This window comes from Branchiostoma belcheri, unplaced genomic scaffold, assembly GCF_001625305.1.
Source record: "Branchiostoma belcheri isolate BF01 breed outbred unplaced genomic scaffold, Haploidv18h27 scaffold8, whole genome shotgun sequence".
Taxonomy (NCBI): Eukaryota; Metazoa; Chordata; class Leptocardii; order Amphioxiformes; family Branchiostomatidae; genus Branchiostoma; species Branchiostoma belcheri.
The window spans coordinates 4248637-4263665 of NW_017804464.1; the positions used below are offsets into that span (position 1 = coordinate 4248637).

Below are 15029 nucleotides of genomic sequence, written 5' to 3' on the forward strand. Positions count from 1 at the left end.
ATGTCAGGGTCCACCGTATCACAGAAGACCTGAAATTCTGCGGTCTTGTTTCGTATTGACTGAAAGTTAACAACTGCAGCTCTGAGGGGTTTACCTCGTGATCGGTCCCTCGGTGGGTGGTTAGGGACTTGGCTAGTCGGGGTAGATGAGGCTACAGGTGAGCCTACAGAACTCCCTGAGCAGGAGCAGGGGCTAGAATCAGATGTCGGAAAAGCAAAACAGTTTGAGGTTTCAAATATAGTAGAATCAAACAAGCTGGAGCCAAGGTTAGGGAGACCGCAACTACAGCAGATCCATGATATGTTAGGGCGATTAATAGCGTTATACACTGGTGTCGACATGCCCATACAGTCTGTGTGATACCAGGTGTCACACGTGTCACAACAGACTGCCCTGCGCCCATCAACCTTCTCCCATTTAACAGCTCTGCGACACACGCCACAAGGGTACTTCGGAGCTCGTGGGCCAGGGTTGGGCTGAATGTCTCCACCCCGTAGTATAAGAAGAAGAATATATAACACAGTAGCCTTTGGTTTCCTTAAAAGAATCCAATTCTGATTATGGTTATGGTTGATAATGAAAGAAACAAGTGGAAACAGATTGGAATCTTTCCAGTCTGACGAGTTAATACCAGTAATAGATGGAAAAATGGAATTGGGAAGTTGTATATTTGAAATGGTCTGTCTTCCCTCTTTGTGGGGAAAGGATTCAATGATATGGGTATTATCCACCCTGCATTCACATAACAATACACAACAAACATGAGCGGTCAGCAAACTGCTGGCCAATATTACGAAGGTTGCAAACATATTGGCTCCAGTGGATACAAATTTCGAGAAGGAGAGAGCCGCGACGCTCGCTAAAATGTAATATTTGTAAGTTATTAGTAAATTATTATGTCTCAGTCAGACTTGTGGTGAAACTCTATGTCTATGATAATATCAATGTATTTGTGTTGCTATGCATAGTTCTTCATCATAAATGGTACATACGCAAGTAGTCCAAACATACATTATACTGTTAGCATGACGTTATGTCTGGGAAACCTGCACCTATGACATCTGCTTGGACATCAACTAGAACCTACATACAAATGTAATTTCTATCAGAAAAATACACAGAAGGCACCCTAGTGAACAAGTCACATGTTTGTAATTTTGTCTTCAAGAAAATGTTGAATACACAAGATATTTGACACCATTGTCTTGCAAATAAAAGGCACACATTTTAGTTGATGGGTTTAATATGGAAAGAAAAGTTGATGTTGTTCTTTCGGTCGCAAAGGTGATAACAGTGTTCTTTATTGTCTTCAACTTCAAGAAAAATGTTGAATACACAACATGTATTTTGACACCATTGACTTGCAAAAGCCACAAGTTTTACCTGATGGGTTTAATATGGAAACAAAAGTTGATGTTGTTCTTTCAATCACAAAGGTGATAACAGTGATTAGGACTTAATTGTTTTTGATAATTGAAGTCTGATAATAGAGATGACCAAGAATTAGTCAGTGTTAGAGCTGGATTTGTAAAGACCTGCGAATTGTGTCAGATAAAATGTATCACTTGTCTTTATTCCTCATCAAGAATAAGAAATAAGGTGACTGCTAAATAAGACTGTCAATATGCCTTAGACGTTTAGAGGGTAATAATCATAAATTATGTTCTTTCTTACTCTTACTTGTCTCAGACATATTTATGAGCTCTTAGACTGAAGCTCTTTCAGTCTTTGTGACCATAAAATGTTGTAACAACATTACACAATACCTCCTTCAAGAACAAGGTACTATTACCAGTATTATATTTATAAGCAAGTAAGCATTTATAGGCATTACATTGAAACCAGGGCTCTCTCCAAGCAATGAAGCAAGCTTGGGTGCTCCCCCTCTCTCCAAAATCCTAGCACCTCTCCCAAATGTTCAAATGTAGGGTTTTCCCTTAGTATTTTCATGAAAATATGCTGATTTTTCATCAACCAATTTCGGAGCACCTCTCCCCTAAGAATTTCTGGGGAGACCCCCGGAAACAATACTAGTATATCAGACTTTGCTAGATCCTAGATGTGACATCCAAACTTTTTTAGAAGCCTCAGTGATTACTACATTATACTGTGATTGCTATTAAGTCATCGAATCTGCAATCAGGTATGTTTGCACATACACCAGAGTAAACAGGAATGTTTGTACGCACATGGATGTTTACACGTGAGTCAGCACACCTATTTGTTCAAGGCAGTTATGAATAGAACTTGGTGACCTGAGGTTTGAAAAGAACTTAGTCAGTTTGCCAGATGAAAGGCTTGTATTAGCAATGGGTCATTTTAATTGGCACAAACAGTTCAACTTCAATGCTACTGCTAGATCACATCAGTGTATTCATTGTAATATCATAGTCACAGTCAACTAATCAATTTGCAAATGATTCAAATTCTTCACCAACAAAAGGTAGTGGATGCTACCTGATACATCTGACTGTTTCCAAAAGCATACCCTGTTGCAAATTGCTTGAGTAACTGTTTTTTTTTGCATAATTCTTACTACCTGGATGTCTAACCTTCATCAATGATTTAAAGTCTTGCCTGTGTCTTCAACCCAAAGTGAATGTACTGGACTACATCATAAGTACTAATAGTAATACCTTGATGTATTGACAAAATTTTAGCAGTAGCCACTCTAACTACACTATAGTATGATAGTATAGATCATAGATGTAGTAAGTAAGTGGTTACTAGTATGCAGCACAAGAATCAAGATATCTGTATAGCCTCATGTACAATCATGTATATATTATTATTATGTCAGCTTCAGTAGATTATTTATGATCTGATCACTCAACAAAAAAAAAGTAAATGTCATCTTTGTGTTGGTGACACTAGGGTAGCTAATTCCACATTCCTGACATTATCAGCATTGTTTGTCACAGTCCAATAGACCAGAATTATGTTTCATACTTTTTAACTTAGCTCTAGATCTTTTGTTACCACAATACTAACATTTGTGGACGGATCTAAGTTGCAATATTGCCATGACTAGTCACAATAGTTCGTCATTCATTCATGAATTTGGTTGTCTTTTGTAAACTTGCATTGTAAGGAAACAGAAAGGCAGCTATGATTTATACACTCATAATGTTTGGCTTACAATGAGATATACATGTATTTGCAGGATGTAACACCTATTGTGAGTAGGATATAAGGCCACACCAATTTAATTCGTTGGTTCTCGGATTCTGGTTCTGAATCATCTCAAAAATGCTCATATTTTGCCCCCAACAGTTGAGGAAAATCCTTTTCTTCCTAGTTGTGACAGTTTTTCCATCTATCAATCCAGTGGTTTGATTAAAAGCTCAAAATTCATTTTTGAAATATTAACCCAACCTTTTGTGTTGACTTCATGGCTACTGTTGTAGCATTTGGGGCTATAAATTATAATACTACTAGTACCGGTAATAGGATGCCTAGACCTGTTTTAATTTTTTTATTTTTTTCGCCCTGTCGCTTCATATTTCTTATGAAAAAATTTGAGAACCAACAAATTGAATTGCTGTGGCCTAAAGGCAAGTTTGTATTTTACTACCCATTCTATTCTACTAAGGTGCCAATTGCACGAAGCATTTGACAGGGCCTAAGGCTAAAGCAATGCTTAATTGGTAGCTCCAGTACAAGCCTTTCTTTTCTGGCATGTATGTGGGACAAGCCATATGGCTGGTAACACAGAAGGTCATTCTACCCTACAGCTACATGTATGCTCATAAAGACTGTACCATTAAAAACATGGTAGGGGCCTCAGAAATTATTTGACAATATATATAGTTTTATGTACACTCTTGAAGTAGCTTTGTACTAGTATAGGTTTGTACAGATTACATGGTTAGGCATTAGGAAGTATAGATTACATGGTTCATGGAGTACATACCTTTTCTTGGAACGAAGGAAAAGGAAGGGGGTAGGAGTCGAGGAAGGAAGGATGGAGGGAGTTCATGGAAAAGTTACATGTACTTTAGGAAAATCTAAGTACAGTTTATGCTCTTATTGGTTGTAGTACTTGTACTGATTGTATTTTATATCGTTTGTCAACCACCTGGCATTTTCTAGCAGAGTTCTTGCCATGCCTTTTTAGCATATGGGCTCCATATGCTGTGATTTGGACCCCCTATGCTATGTGTTGGACCCCTATACTGTCTTTCAACCAGCATATGGGTGTTTTTTAGGGGGTGGGGGGAGAATCTTCATAAATCTTACAAAAATGAAATTATAACTTGAGAATGAAGTACTTGTATAGCAAAGGGAAAACCTTAACTTCACAAAATCTGTCCCTCAATAAGCGAGAAATAGTGTCTCAGGGGGTTATGAGTTTCAAAATTTTTTGGTATATGGGACTGCGAAAGTTGCCCTTCTATACCTGACACCTATGCTGAGAAAAAAAATCCTGATGAGAACCCTGGCCTATTACTGTGACTGTGAGGGTGGCAGTTAATGATGGTGGGGAAATTTTTCACATACCACAAAATGTAGTTGAGCAATGTCATGTCCCGACAACATTTAAATGTTAGAGGTGTGAAAAAAGTATGATGTGAGACAAACAATCAATCATTGCATCATGAAGCACTTTGGACAAGTTCACTGGCGTTCAAAGGTGGTCTTACATCTGTTATTCTTATTACTATTTGATGTGCTCCATGGGTTCACATGTGCAGTATTGGCATAACTGCTGTGTGACACATGTCAAAGGTCATGTAGAGGGTAGAAAGGACTTGTCAGCATTCTTACACATGCACCTAGATCTATGTCAGGGCTCGAAAATAAAAGGTGGTCCAGTGGCCGCAGACCACTAAAATTTAGGCTGGGACAACTAAAAAGACACTTTGGGCCCTTTTGGGGACAATAGAAAATTAATCAACATCAGAATGTCAGCCCTTCTTTTGTTTACTAGTATCAGGTACATGTCCTGGCTTTTGGATCCAGAAAAGTCCCCCAATTTCCTGTCTACTCTTCAATCATAGTGTGCCTGGAATGAACATAAGCGAAATAAAGTTGACTTCAACACAAAGACTTTTGAATAGTTTTCTCGCCTAGACTAGAGCTTTCAACTGGTCTTCCTCAGTAGACTGACCCAGTGAGACTTGTCACCTGGCCTCTTTGAAGTGTGACGTCAACACTGGCGGGTCAAAGGTATCTGGTAGCTCTAGGGGAGAGAACTTCTTTGTGTTGGATCAAAAAAAGTGACTAATTTAACTCTAACTTAACATGTAACTACCAACGCACATAAATTTTCATGATATCTACTGTACATTTGTATACCCACATGTGTTACATGCATCCTGTGTTTCTTTCCCTCGCAGAGAAATCCAGCTGTTGCGGAAGCTGAGACATAAGAACATCATCAACCTGGTGGACGTACTGTACAACGAGGAGAAACAGAAAATATATCCTTCCAATTATGATTGTTCATCATCCTAACACACACAACTCATGCATACTCACACACAATCTTCTCTGCCCCATATATATGCATCTTTTAGACAGTTTGACACACTGACTTCAGCATTCTGCACCAATGCTCAATTACTCACCATCAGGACTTTGTAGAGTGGCATTAGTGGTGCAACAGTTATTAGACTTAGAGCGTTGGACTCGGAACCAATAGGTCCCGGGTTCAATACTCAGCATGACCCAATGTTGTGCCCTTGGGAAAGGCACTTTACATGACTTTCCTCCCTATACGGTGGAGTGACGCCTACCGAGCCTCTTTGGCTAGTCTGTCAAAATGTGTGCCAAAATACACTAAGAGCCTTTCTAAAAAGGACTTTGTAGTAGCCAAAGTAGGTCATTTGCACATATTGTAGTTTATAGCTCATGGAACAGTTACATATGGAACAGATACACTGTATCAAAATTTTCACCAGTACTATATATAGTTATACTAGTGTTATTATGTGATGATTTTGAAAACTGTATAGAGTGTGTTTAATAGGTTAGACCTTAACCAGTCACACGTACCTAGTGATGGAGTACTGTGTAGGAGGACTACAGGAGATGTTAGAGAGCGCACCGGGCAAGAAGTTTCCCATCTGGCAAGCCCATGGGTGAGTAAGGGTTCAAATTGGACCATGTTTCTCTCTTCCTAAATGCAAGTAAGTCAACAAATGTCTTGGTAGTTCTTCAGAGTTGAAGATGTCACTGTCAGTGTCCTCATTCAATTATACCTCATGTGGTAAAAAGCACATGAGGTCCAAAACTCGAGGCGTACAGAAATATACACATAGATTTAACACTTATTAGACACATTCTGCCTAGTTTTAGCTGCCCAACAAGTAAGTTTATGTACCAGAAAATTACATAAATCTAACCATAATAATTATGATATAACAAGATGATGGAATATTTTCATAAACCTCCATTTATGTCTTGCTCAGTGTTCTTGCCAGGCCTTTTAGACCCCCTAAGTTTTTTGGGAAGAAATTACCAAACCATTCAATGCGCTTGCGCCGCAAAAGTTGCCCTTCCGTACCTGACCCATACATGTATTCTGTGAAAAAATCCTGGCGAGAACCCTGTTGCTGTTTGTCAAATTTCCCCTCTGTATTCTAGGTATTTTTGAAACCCCTTACTGAAGATGCAGTGTCTTCAATCATATCGTTGTACCAATTCTTACTATCTAATCTATACATTGATATTAACCTCCCCTTCCCCTACACATGTACCACAGGTATTTCTGCCAGTTGCTGGAAGGCTTGTGTTACCTGCACAGTCAGGGGATCATCCATAAAGACATCAAACCTGGGAACCTGCTCCTGGCCACCGACGGGACACTCAAGATCACCGACCTGGGGGTCGCAGAGGTCAGGGGGCAAAGTTCAAAGTTGAAAGTGTCAATAGTACATTGTCGCTTTTTACCTTTGCAAAGAAGGTTATGTTTTCAGTAGTGTTTGTCTGTGAACTGCATAACTCAAGAAGCTTTATATGCTTTGTCATGAAAGTTGGTAGATGGGTAGGTCTTGATGAGACCTATAGAAACAGGGCTTGAAATTAAAGGTGGTCCAATGGCCACTGACCACTAGAATTTAGGCTGAGACAACTAAAAAGACACTTTAGGACATTTTTGGAACAATAGAAAAATAATCAACATCAAATTGTCAGCTCTTCTTTTGTTTATCAGGCACATGTCCCGACTTTTGGATTCGTAAAAATCCCCCGAATTTCCTGTCTACTCTGCAATTATAGTGCGCCTGGGAGTGAACATAAGCAAAATAAAGTTGGCTTCAAGTTAAAGTCATACCATACTTTCCAAAAACAGGTTGGGACAGTTTATCCTCACTTCGGGACAACTGAAATAAATTTTTGGGACAGTGCTGGGACAATAGGAAGAAAGGTTAATTTTGAGGCCTGAGAAATGATTAAATTTTGGGCCCTCTGGCTGCAATTAGTGATAAGTTTTTGTCCGTCTTTGTCACTCAGCAACTGGACCTGTACACCCCCGGCGATGTTTGTCGGACAAGCCAAGGTTCTCCCGCCTTCCAACCACCAGAGATCGCGCTGGGGCTGGAGACATTTCTAGGGTTTAAAGTGGACATCTGGTCTGCTGGGGTCACACTGTAAGTCTGGAGCTGTTGTTCTTTCTTCAGTCATTTCTGCCCTCATTTATTCATTCACCAGGGCTCGAAATGCTAGTACTCAGGGTGCATCTGCATCTTAGTGCACAAAAAATTGGAGCTGTGCACCCAGTTTTTTTTTCTGTGGGTGCACCCAAATAATTTTGTAGGTATTTTTAAACATATTAAATTTATAATAGTACAGGATATTCTTGTCATTTTAATGTCAGGAAAATAATCTTTGTTGTAGTACTTTGAAGATTTTGAAGTTAGCTCCATTTCAGATTCAAGCTTAGATTCTTTAGAAGAGGAGCAGTAAGATCTGTAATTAGGTTTTATTTTATATGCTGCACCCAAAATTATAGCCCGCGTATATAATTTTCTTTTCTGAGGTCAAAATTTTGTGTCTTTCAAGGAGCTTGTGACAGTCAGAGTATACAATGACCGCATTGTCATACATGTGTACATTGCTTTATTTAATTATGTTTACCGAAGGAAAACATATTGTTTTTACTCAGTTTCTTCCTCCTCTTCTGTTCCAAACACTTTACCTCTGACCTGGCCAATGACATGATTTGTTGACGTCTGTCACCATGGTGACTGGTGTTGGGTTACATAATGTTGCAATTTCATGGTCTGCTCTGCTCCTGTCACCTTGTACTGGTAGCACATGTATGTGAATGTGTTTGAGTAAAAATTAATAGAGCAGACCATGTCCGAAGGTAAACATTATGCATTTGCTTTGCAAATGTTCTTTCTCTAGTTGGTCTGTTGATTTGCTGTTGTATCCTCCACCACGTCATGTACTTGTTTATTTGTTTCAGGTACAACATGACAACAGGGAAGTATCCGTTTGAGGGAGACAACATCTACAAGCTGTTTGAGAATATAGGTCGGGGGGAGTACACAATACCAGAGGAATGTGGGCCACTATTATCAGACTTACTTAGAGGTAGGTGACAGGGAATTTCTCAGACAAAATGCTGCTGTTCCCTTTTTTCTAATCAATGCAAGTGAACCTGGTCTTAACATCGTATATCAATGATTTTCGGTTCAATATAATGTCACATCAATTCCCCTCTGTTAAGTGAACAGCACATTCGATCCCAAAATTATCAGATACATTATACATAATACATAATTGCATGGTACATAATTAATTGTCATAAATTAGAAAATCTCTAAGAGTTCAACAAGAAACTGTTTACAGCAGTCTTGAACTTAGTCATGTTAGGACTGTCAGGGAGGACCGAGGCTGGTAAGGAGTTCCACAGCCTGCTAGTCCTTGGTACATATGAAGACATGTGAAGCTGAGTGTTGGATTTTGGCACTTTAACAAGGTATGGGTGCCCACTTGTACAGGCACCAGCTTCTCTGTGACAGCCAGTATGGTTTTCGTGAGAAGAGATCGACTATTGACATGCTTTCATATATCACACAGTGGTGGAACAATGCTCTTTGTCTTAGAAGGATACCTTCCATGATGTTTAGGCCTAGAAAAAAAAGGTTGTTTTTCTCGACTGACCCTAGAAAAAACTGCCGACCCTAGGCTGGAAAGGACAATTTTTCTAGCTCCTTTAGGACCTTTTCTAGCTTTACTATATGACACCTGAGTGATGAAACATCGTACAATTGGTTGTCCAATACAGTGCTCTCCTGTTATTTGCATGGACGATTTGTCAGGGAATTTTATTCCTATAACAGGTTTAGTCCAATAACCTTAGGAGAGTCCACACGACCGACAGGGAGGGGAGGTCAGTTGGTTATGGATGATACTGGGCTGGGGCCAATTGAAACAAGGAGCTTTCATCACATGATGAAAGCTCCTTGATTGAAACAACCACAAACATGATGTTATTGGTATTTATATACTCACTTTCACCCACAACTACATACATGTACCATATTCTAATCTTCAAGTCGCATTCAGAAACTTATAATGAACAGGGCTAACATGGAGATAGAAGATCAGACACATTCCACCTTCATATTGTCTACCCCTGTGTTGGGCAAAAGCTTACCAAACCTAAAACAACAGCCCAATCAAGGACACCAAAAAGGAACAAAGGACTTCTTCACACAATCATCATTGAGTGATTGGGGGTTCTCACCTGTCCAGAAGGAAGTGACAACAGAGAAAGTGTATGACAATGGAGGGTGCAGGGGTGATAATGAATGAATAACAATGGACTTCATGCGGATTTGCTGATGCGCAACAAATTACATGTATTTCTTCCACGTACTTCTGGGTCAGTGTGCCATTGACTTGGAAATATTTTAGTCCAATATCAGGTGAAAGTCATAACAGCTCATGCAATTATGCCATGCAATTTATAATGTAGTGAATGGGAAATGGTTTGGGTTTTCAGAATTTTATGCAGATCCCAGGTTTATGCCAATATCAGTGATGCAAATAGTTGGTGAGCACTGTATTGAAAATGAAAGTGTCCTTATGCAAGTTGTACATTTTTAAACTGTACTGTATAAGTTGGATCACTAGAGATCGTATTTAGTCTAAAAAAGAAGAAGAAGAAAAAGATGATCCCTAACTACCGACCGTAATTGTTTTCAGGACTAAAACAGAAAACAACTTTTTTTTCCTAGGCCTTTTGTATGTTCTGCATATGTGGCCAGTGCTGTTAGTTGCATTCATGTATATTCGTATACATTTATGTTCCACTTGAGATCTGAATCCCATGTCTTTCTGTCCTTTAGGAATGCTGCAACATGAACCAGAGCAGAGGTTTACCTTACAACAGTGTAGAATACATGAGTAAGTCTGCCTCCTTAGAAATGATATTAAACTAGAAAGGCCAATATTTGCTTTGGAGCAAATACAGCGATGGGTTCACCACATTTTACGACATGGCAGGGAAAGAATGGGAAACACAAGGGAAAACAATGATTTACATTGATATAACTATAATATGAAGTAAAATACAACTAAAACAACAGTTGGATAGCTATTCCCTACTTTATTGGTTAGGATTTTTAATTGCATAATGCAAACTGTTGATTTTCAAAATAAAAAAAAAACGTCCATGCCCGGCATTCCACTGCTGGAGCAGGAAAGCTTGAAATACCTACCAAAACACTTGAATACAGACATACTGTCAGTATGGAAATGCTTCTGTGCAGGTGTTAATCAAGTTAAATCCCAACAGCCAATCAGCAAGAAGTATAGAGGAAAGCTGCATGCCTATTGGTTGATGCCCTGCATTCCATTGTGATGACTCATGTCCAAACGTGGTAAATAAGGCACCCTAACACAGTAATACATTTGCTATAACACAGCCAAAAAACTCAAATAAAACCATTCTAAAAGCCTGTATCACAATAATTTAAAAAACGCCTAGGGGTATTTGCCCACTGTACCTCCATACCAAATTTCAGGACCTTGGGCCCTAAAATGAAGAAGCTGAATCCATTTAAAAAATGGCAGGAGGAGAAGGAGGAGGAGGAGAAGAAGAAGAAGAAACATCAGAAAAAGCAATATGGTTTCACCACACCACTTCGTGGTGTGGTGAACCCATAATGATATTAAATACATAAGTACAAATTTTGCTTTCCTAACAACAGGACACAAGTCTCCTTCTAAACAACTTGCCAGTGATATTGATTTAAAATGAAGGACGTTTCTTGAAAACTGACAGTAAAGGTAGATGTTCCCTTAAAGGTAGATGTTCCCTTTGCAACATGATTCAATGTATGAATAACTGTGTAGAATGTTTAAGAATGTTGAACATGGTCCCTTCTGAATAGGAAACAATTTGTGCATTTGTTTCCCTGGCGATTGTTAGCTGATGTTTCCTGGTCCTTTGTTCCAGTTGGTGTAGAAAGAAACATCCCCGGACGGAAGCCGCCACCCCCCTCCCCCCACTCCCAGACACAGAGGACCCCACCCGCAGCATGACGGTCGTGCCATATTTGGAGGATCTCCATGGAGACCAGGATTACGAGGATGAGGAAGAGGAGGAGGAGAGGGCAATACAGGACATGCTGCAGTCAGGGTTTGGCAGGAGAGGTCAGCCATTGGATAAGAGATATGCTGATTAACCATGCTGAGAAGCCATTGGGCAGGAGATATGCTAATTAACCATGCTGAGATGCCATTGGGCAGGAGATGTGCTAATTAACCTTTCTTGGTAGTCATTGGGCAGGAGATATGCTAATTAACCATGCTGAGATGCCATTGGGCAGATGTGCTAATTAACCTTTCTTGGTAGTCACTGGGCAGGAGATATGCTAATTAACCATGCTGAGATGCCATTGGATAGGAGATATACTAATTAACCATACAGGGTAGCCACTGGGCAGGGGATTCGCTAATTAACCATGCTAAAAAGCTATTTCGCAGGAGATATGCTAATTGACCCTTCTGGGTAGTGATTGGGCAGGAGATGTGCTAATTACCATGCTGAGATGCCATTGGGCAGGATATATGCTAATTAACCATGCAAAGATGCCATTAGGCCCTTAGATAGGAGCTACATGTATACTAATTAACCATACAGGGATCCATTGGGCAGGAAATATGCTAATTAACCATGCTGAGATGCCATTGGGCCCTTAGATAGGAGCTACATGTATGCTAATTAACCATACAGGGATCCATTGGGCAGGAAATATGCTAATCAACCATACAGGGAAGCCATTGGTCAAGATTATTTTGTATCATGGGTACGTGTATAATTTTTGCTATGTCATTAACAATTCTCATCCATGTTGTAGGACAAGCTTGCCAGGAGGATGCTGCCCTGGAGCCTGATGACAAGTCCAGTACGTCCATACAGCACGGTCAACCCACCACAGCCAGCACTTCCTCCATAGGCAGCAAGTCTCGATTCAGCAAGGTTCGCAAAATCAGCTCCTGCAAACAACAATGACAGTGAGTACTTTCTCAGCCTTGTCTTTTACTTCCCAAGGTTCGACAAATTTCTGTAGTGAACTTGAAGTCACTGATTTTTATGTTTACAGAGGGAAAACATATTGTTTTGCTCTGTTTCTTTATCCTCTTCTTCTCCAAACAAATAAGGTCAATGACCTGAACCAGACGTCTGTCACCGTGGTAACTAGTGTTGGGTTACAACATGTTGCAATTTTATAGCAGGAGGGATTAGACTCCTTTATGACCATATGAGCAGAGTCTGACCATATACGAAGGTAAACATCATGCATTTGCTTTGCAAATGTTACCTTTCTTTTTTGTATTCCATTCCAGCCCATAGGTTTCCTGTTGTATTTCATACCCCTTTTGACCTTTCTCCCACTTTCCTTTCACTGTTATTCCAAGGTTCCTCTCTGTAATTAGTATTCTTTGTGTATCGCCTTACAATTTGCTTATCCATGGTTTGGCAGTAGAATGTGTGACTTAGGACCTACTTGAGAATGCTCAAAAAAAGCACTCCTTTAATTTGCTTCTGACCTTATTGAGTCTTTTCCTCTCAGTTCAACTGTATCATAAGTTGTTTATTCTGTGCCTGACAGTGTAGCTGACAGTTGGAACATTGCTGTGTTTTGTGTCTATCAGCAGGTTCCTGTGTTGGGGGGACCCTGGGCAGCCTACATATCCACCTTCAGCTGTTATCTGCTGATGCAGAGGCAAGGGTACCGGAGCCCTACTGCTGGCAAACCAACCTCTAAAAAACCCAGTCTTTTACTGACTTTCAACTCAACACAACCCATCACTGGCAAGTCCAATCACCCTGCACAGTCTGTTTCTGGTAGGCAAACCTCTGACTCAACATAACCTGGTGCTTCACAACAAAACATACTGACATTTGTTCTTTTGGAAAGGAAGACCTCTGACCCCACACAGCATACTGTGAACAAGATACCCTCTGACCCAATGTGACCTGGTGCTGACATCTGACCCTGTACAGCCTGCTGTGCCATATGAACTATGACCTGACAGTGAGGTGCTGAAATTGTTTACTCAGAGTGAACTCTAACCTCATCACCTGGAGGCTAACCTTTGACCTGTGCTTTTCCTGAACTATGACCTGACAGGTGCTGAAATTGTCTGTTCAGAGTAAACTTTGACCTGACACCTTATCACCAGGAGGCTAACCTTTGACCTTGGCTGTTCCTGAACTCTGACCTGATGATGAGGGTCTAGAAGGGTTATGGGACCCTCCAGCCTTTTTTGGCAAGAGCACCAAACCAGGCGGCTTGTTAAACACTTCAAATTTAACCTCCTAACTACTGTGGCAACCTTTCTTTGCACAAAAGTTGTTAGGTTATGAGGTTAGGCAGCAGGAAAAAAGTTAACTGAATGGTGAGAGGTACATCTTCAGTCTTCAACAGTGGTAGTTCATAGTATACTGTCTTATATTGCTTGGTACTCAGGCCATGTTGTCCCTACCTGTAAGTTGGTTATATAAGTAACAGCTGTGTATCACTTTGTTCAGCCTATTGTTATCTCAGTATTATCAGGACATGTCATGTGAAGAAGATTGCTGTCAGACAAGCACATCGGCAGAACGTACTGCACCTGTGCAAAAGCTGTGATGTATTCTGCATAGCACTTCGGCAGAATGTCTTACATAAGGTGATATTCACGTATATAAGGTATATACATCCCGTCTGTTAGTAGTTTCCAAATGTTCTGTCAGAGAAGATGTCTTCTGCCACAGGCAAAATTGACCAAAAATCGTGAAAACAAAAACCATGAAAAATCAGGGTTTCGCGCAGGCACAGTATGTTCTGCCGACGTACTTGTCAGAGAACAAATGTAGGCTCCTTGTTGTACCCAGGTTTACATTGTACTGTAGACTTCTGTCCTACAACAGTGTACATGTCTGTGTGTGCTGCCCAGTGCTCTCCTGTAACAAGGTAAAACAGCTGTTTCAAAAGAAACTAAAAAAATAACAAAACAGCATTACCTATAATCTAGGTCAACGTGGTGAAAATAAGTTAAACACATTTGGATACCACCTAACTACTGGACCCAAAAGATTCACACTTTTATACAGCTTGTAGTTAAAACTGAGTATATGAAGTACACAAAAAAATGTCTTGTATGTATGAAAATGCAAATTTATCCATGGAATATACATAGCATGTACGAATATGTATTATACACTTCAGAGTGGAGGAACTATACTATAGAGCAGCTACTTGTACTGAATGTCTTGCCTACGACTGCTGTAGAGGATGTACATGTACATGTATACTTCACCGTTTATACATAGATTATGCTGTATATAGAGCTTTCAGTAAAGAAGACATGATGCTATATAAACTGCCAATGACAACAGTTGACTCTTTGTTATTGATCATTGTTCGTGTACCATAAGGGCACAGCAAGTAAATTTTATGGATGACATCCTTCACAGATTCCAAATCTAATGCGAGCGGGCAAGAAAAAAAGGCGGGCCGAAAAAACAATGTTCCTACATTCTTGAATTTTGACTCAATCATTGTACAAATGATTTTGAT

General features: G+C 39.9%; 1 protein-coding gene across 2 annotated transcripts in view; it reads left to right on the forward strand.

The window, feature by feature from the left end:
- Window positions 1-14962, forward strand: part of LOC109486133 (serine/threonine-protein kinase stk11-like) — a 17454-nt gene extending 2492 nt beyond the window's left edge. The window contains exons 2-10 of one of the 2 annotated variants that reach the window (XM_019789835.1): window positions 5340-5423; window positions 5994-6083; window positions 6707-6839; window positions 7456-7592; window positions 8414-8541; window positions 10305-10362; window positions 11417-11613; window positions 12321-12477; window positions 13120-14962. In XM_019789835.1, coding sequence (XP_019645394.1) covers window positions 5340-5423; window positions 5994-6083; window positions 6707-6839; window positions 7456-7592; window positions 8414-8541; window positions 10305-10362; window positions 11417-11613; window positions 12321-12475 — 982 coding nt within the window. In that variant the 3' untranslated portion in view covers window positions 12476-12477; window positions 13120-14962. The remainder of the gene's footprint in view (window positions 1-5339; window positions 5424-5993; window positions 6084-6706; window positions 6840-7455; window positions 7593-8413; window positions 8542-10304; window positions 10363-11416; window positions 11614-12320; window positions 12478-13119) is intronic. The other variant, XM_019789836.1, reaches the window with a different exon arrangement.
- Window positions 14963-15029: the final 67 nt, after the last annotated feature.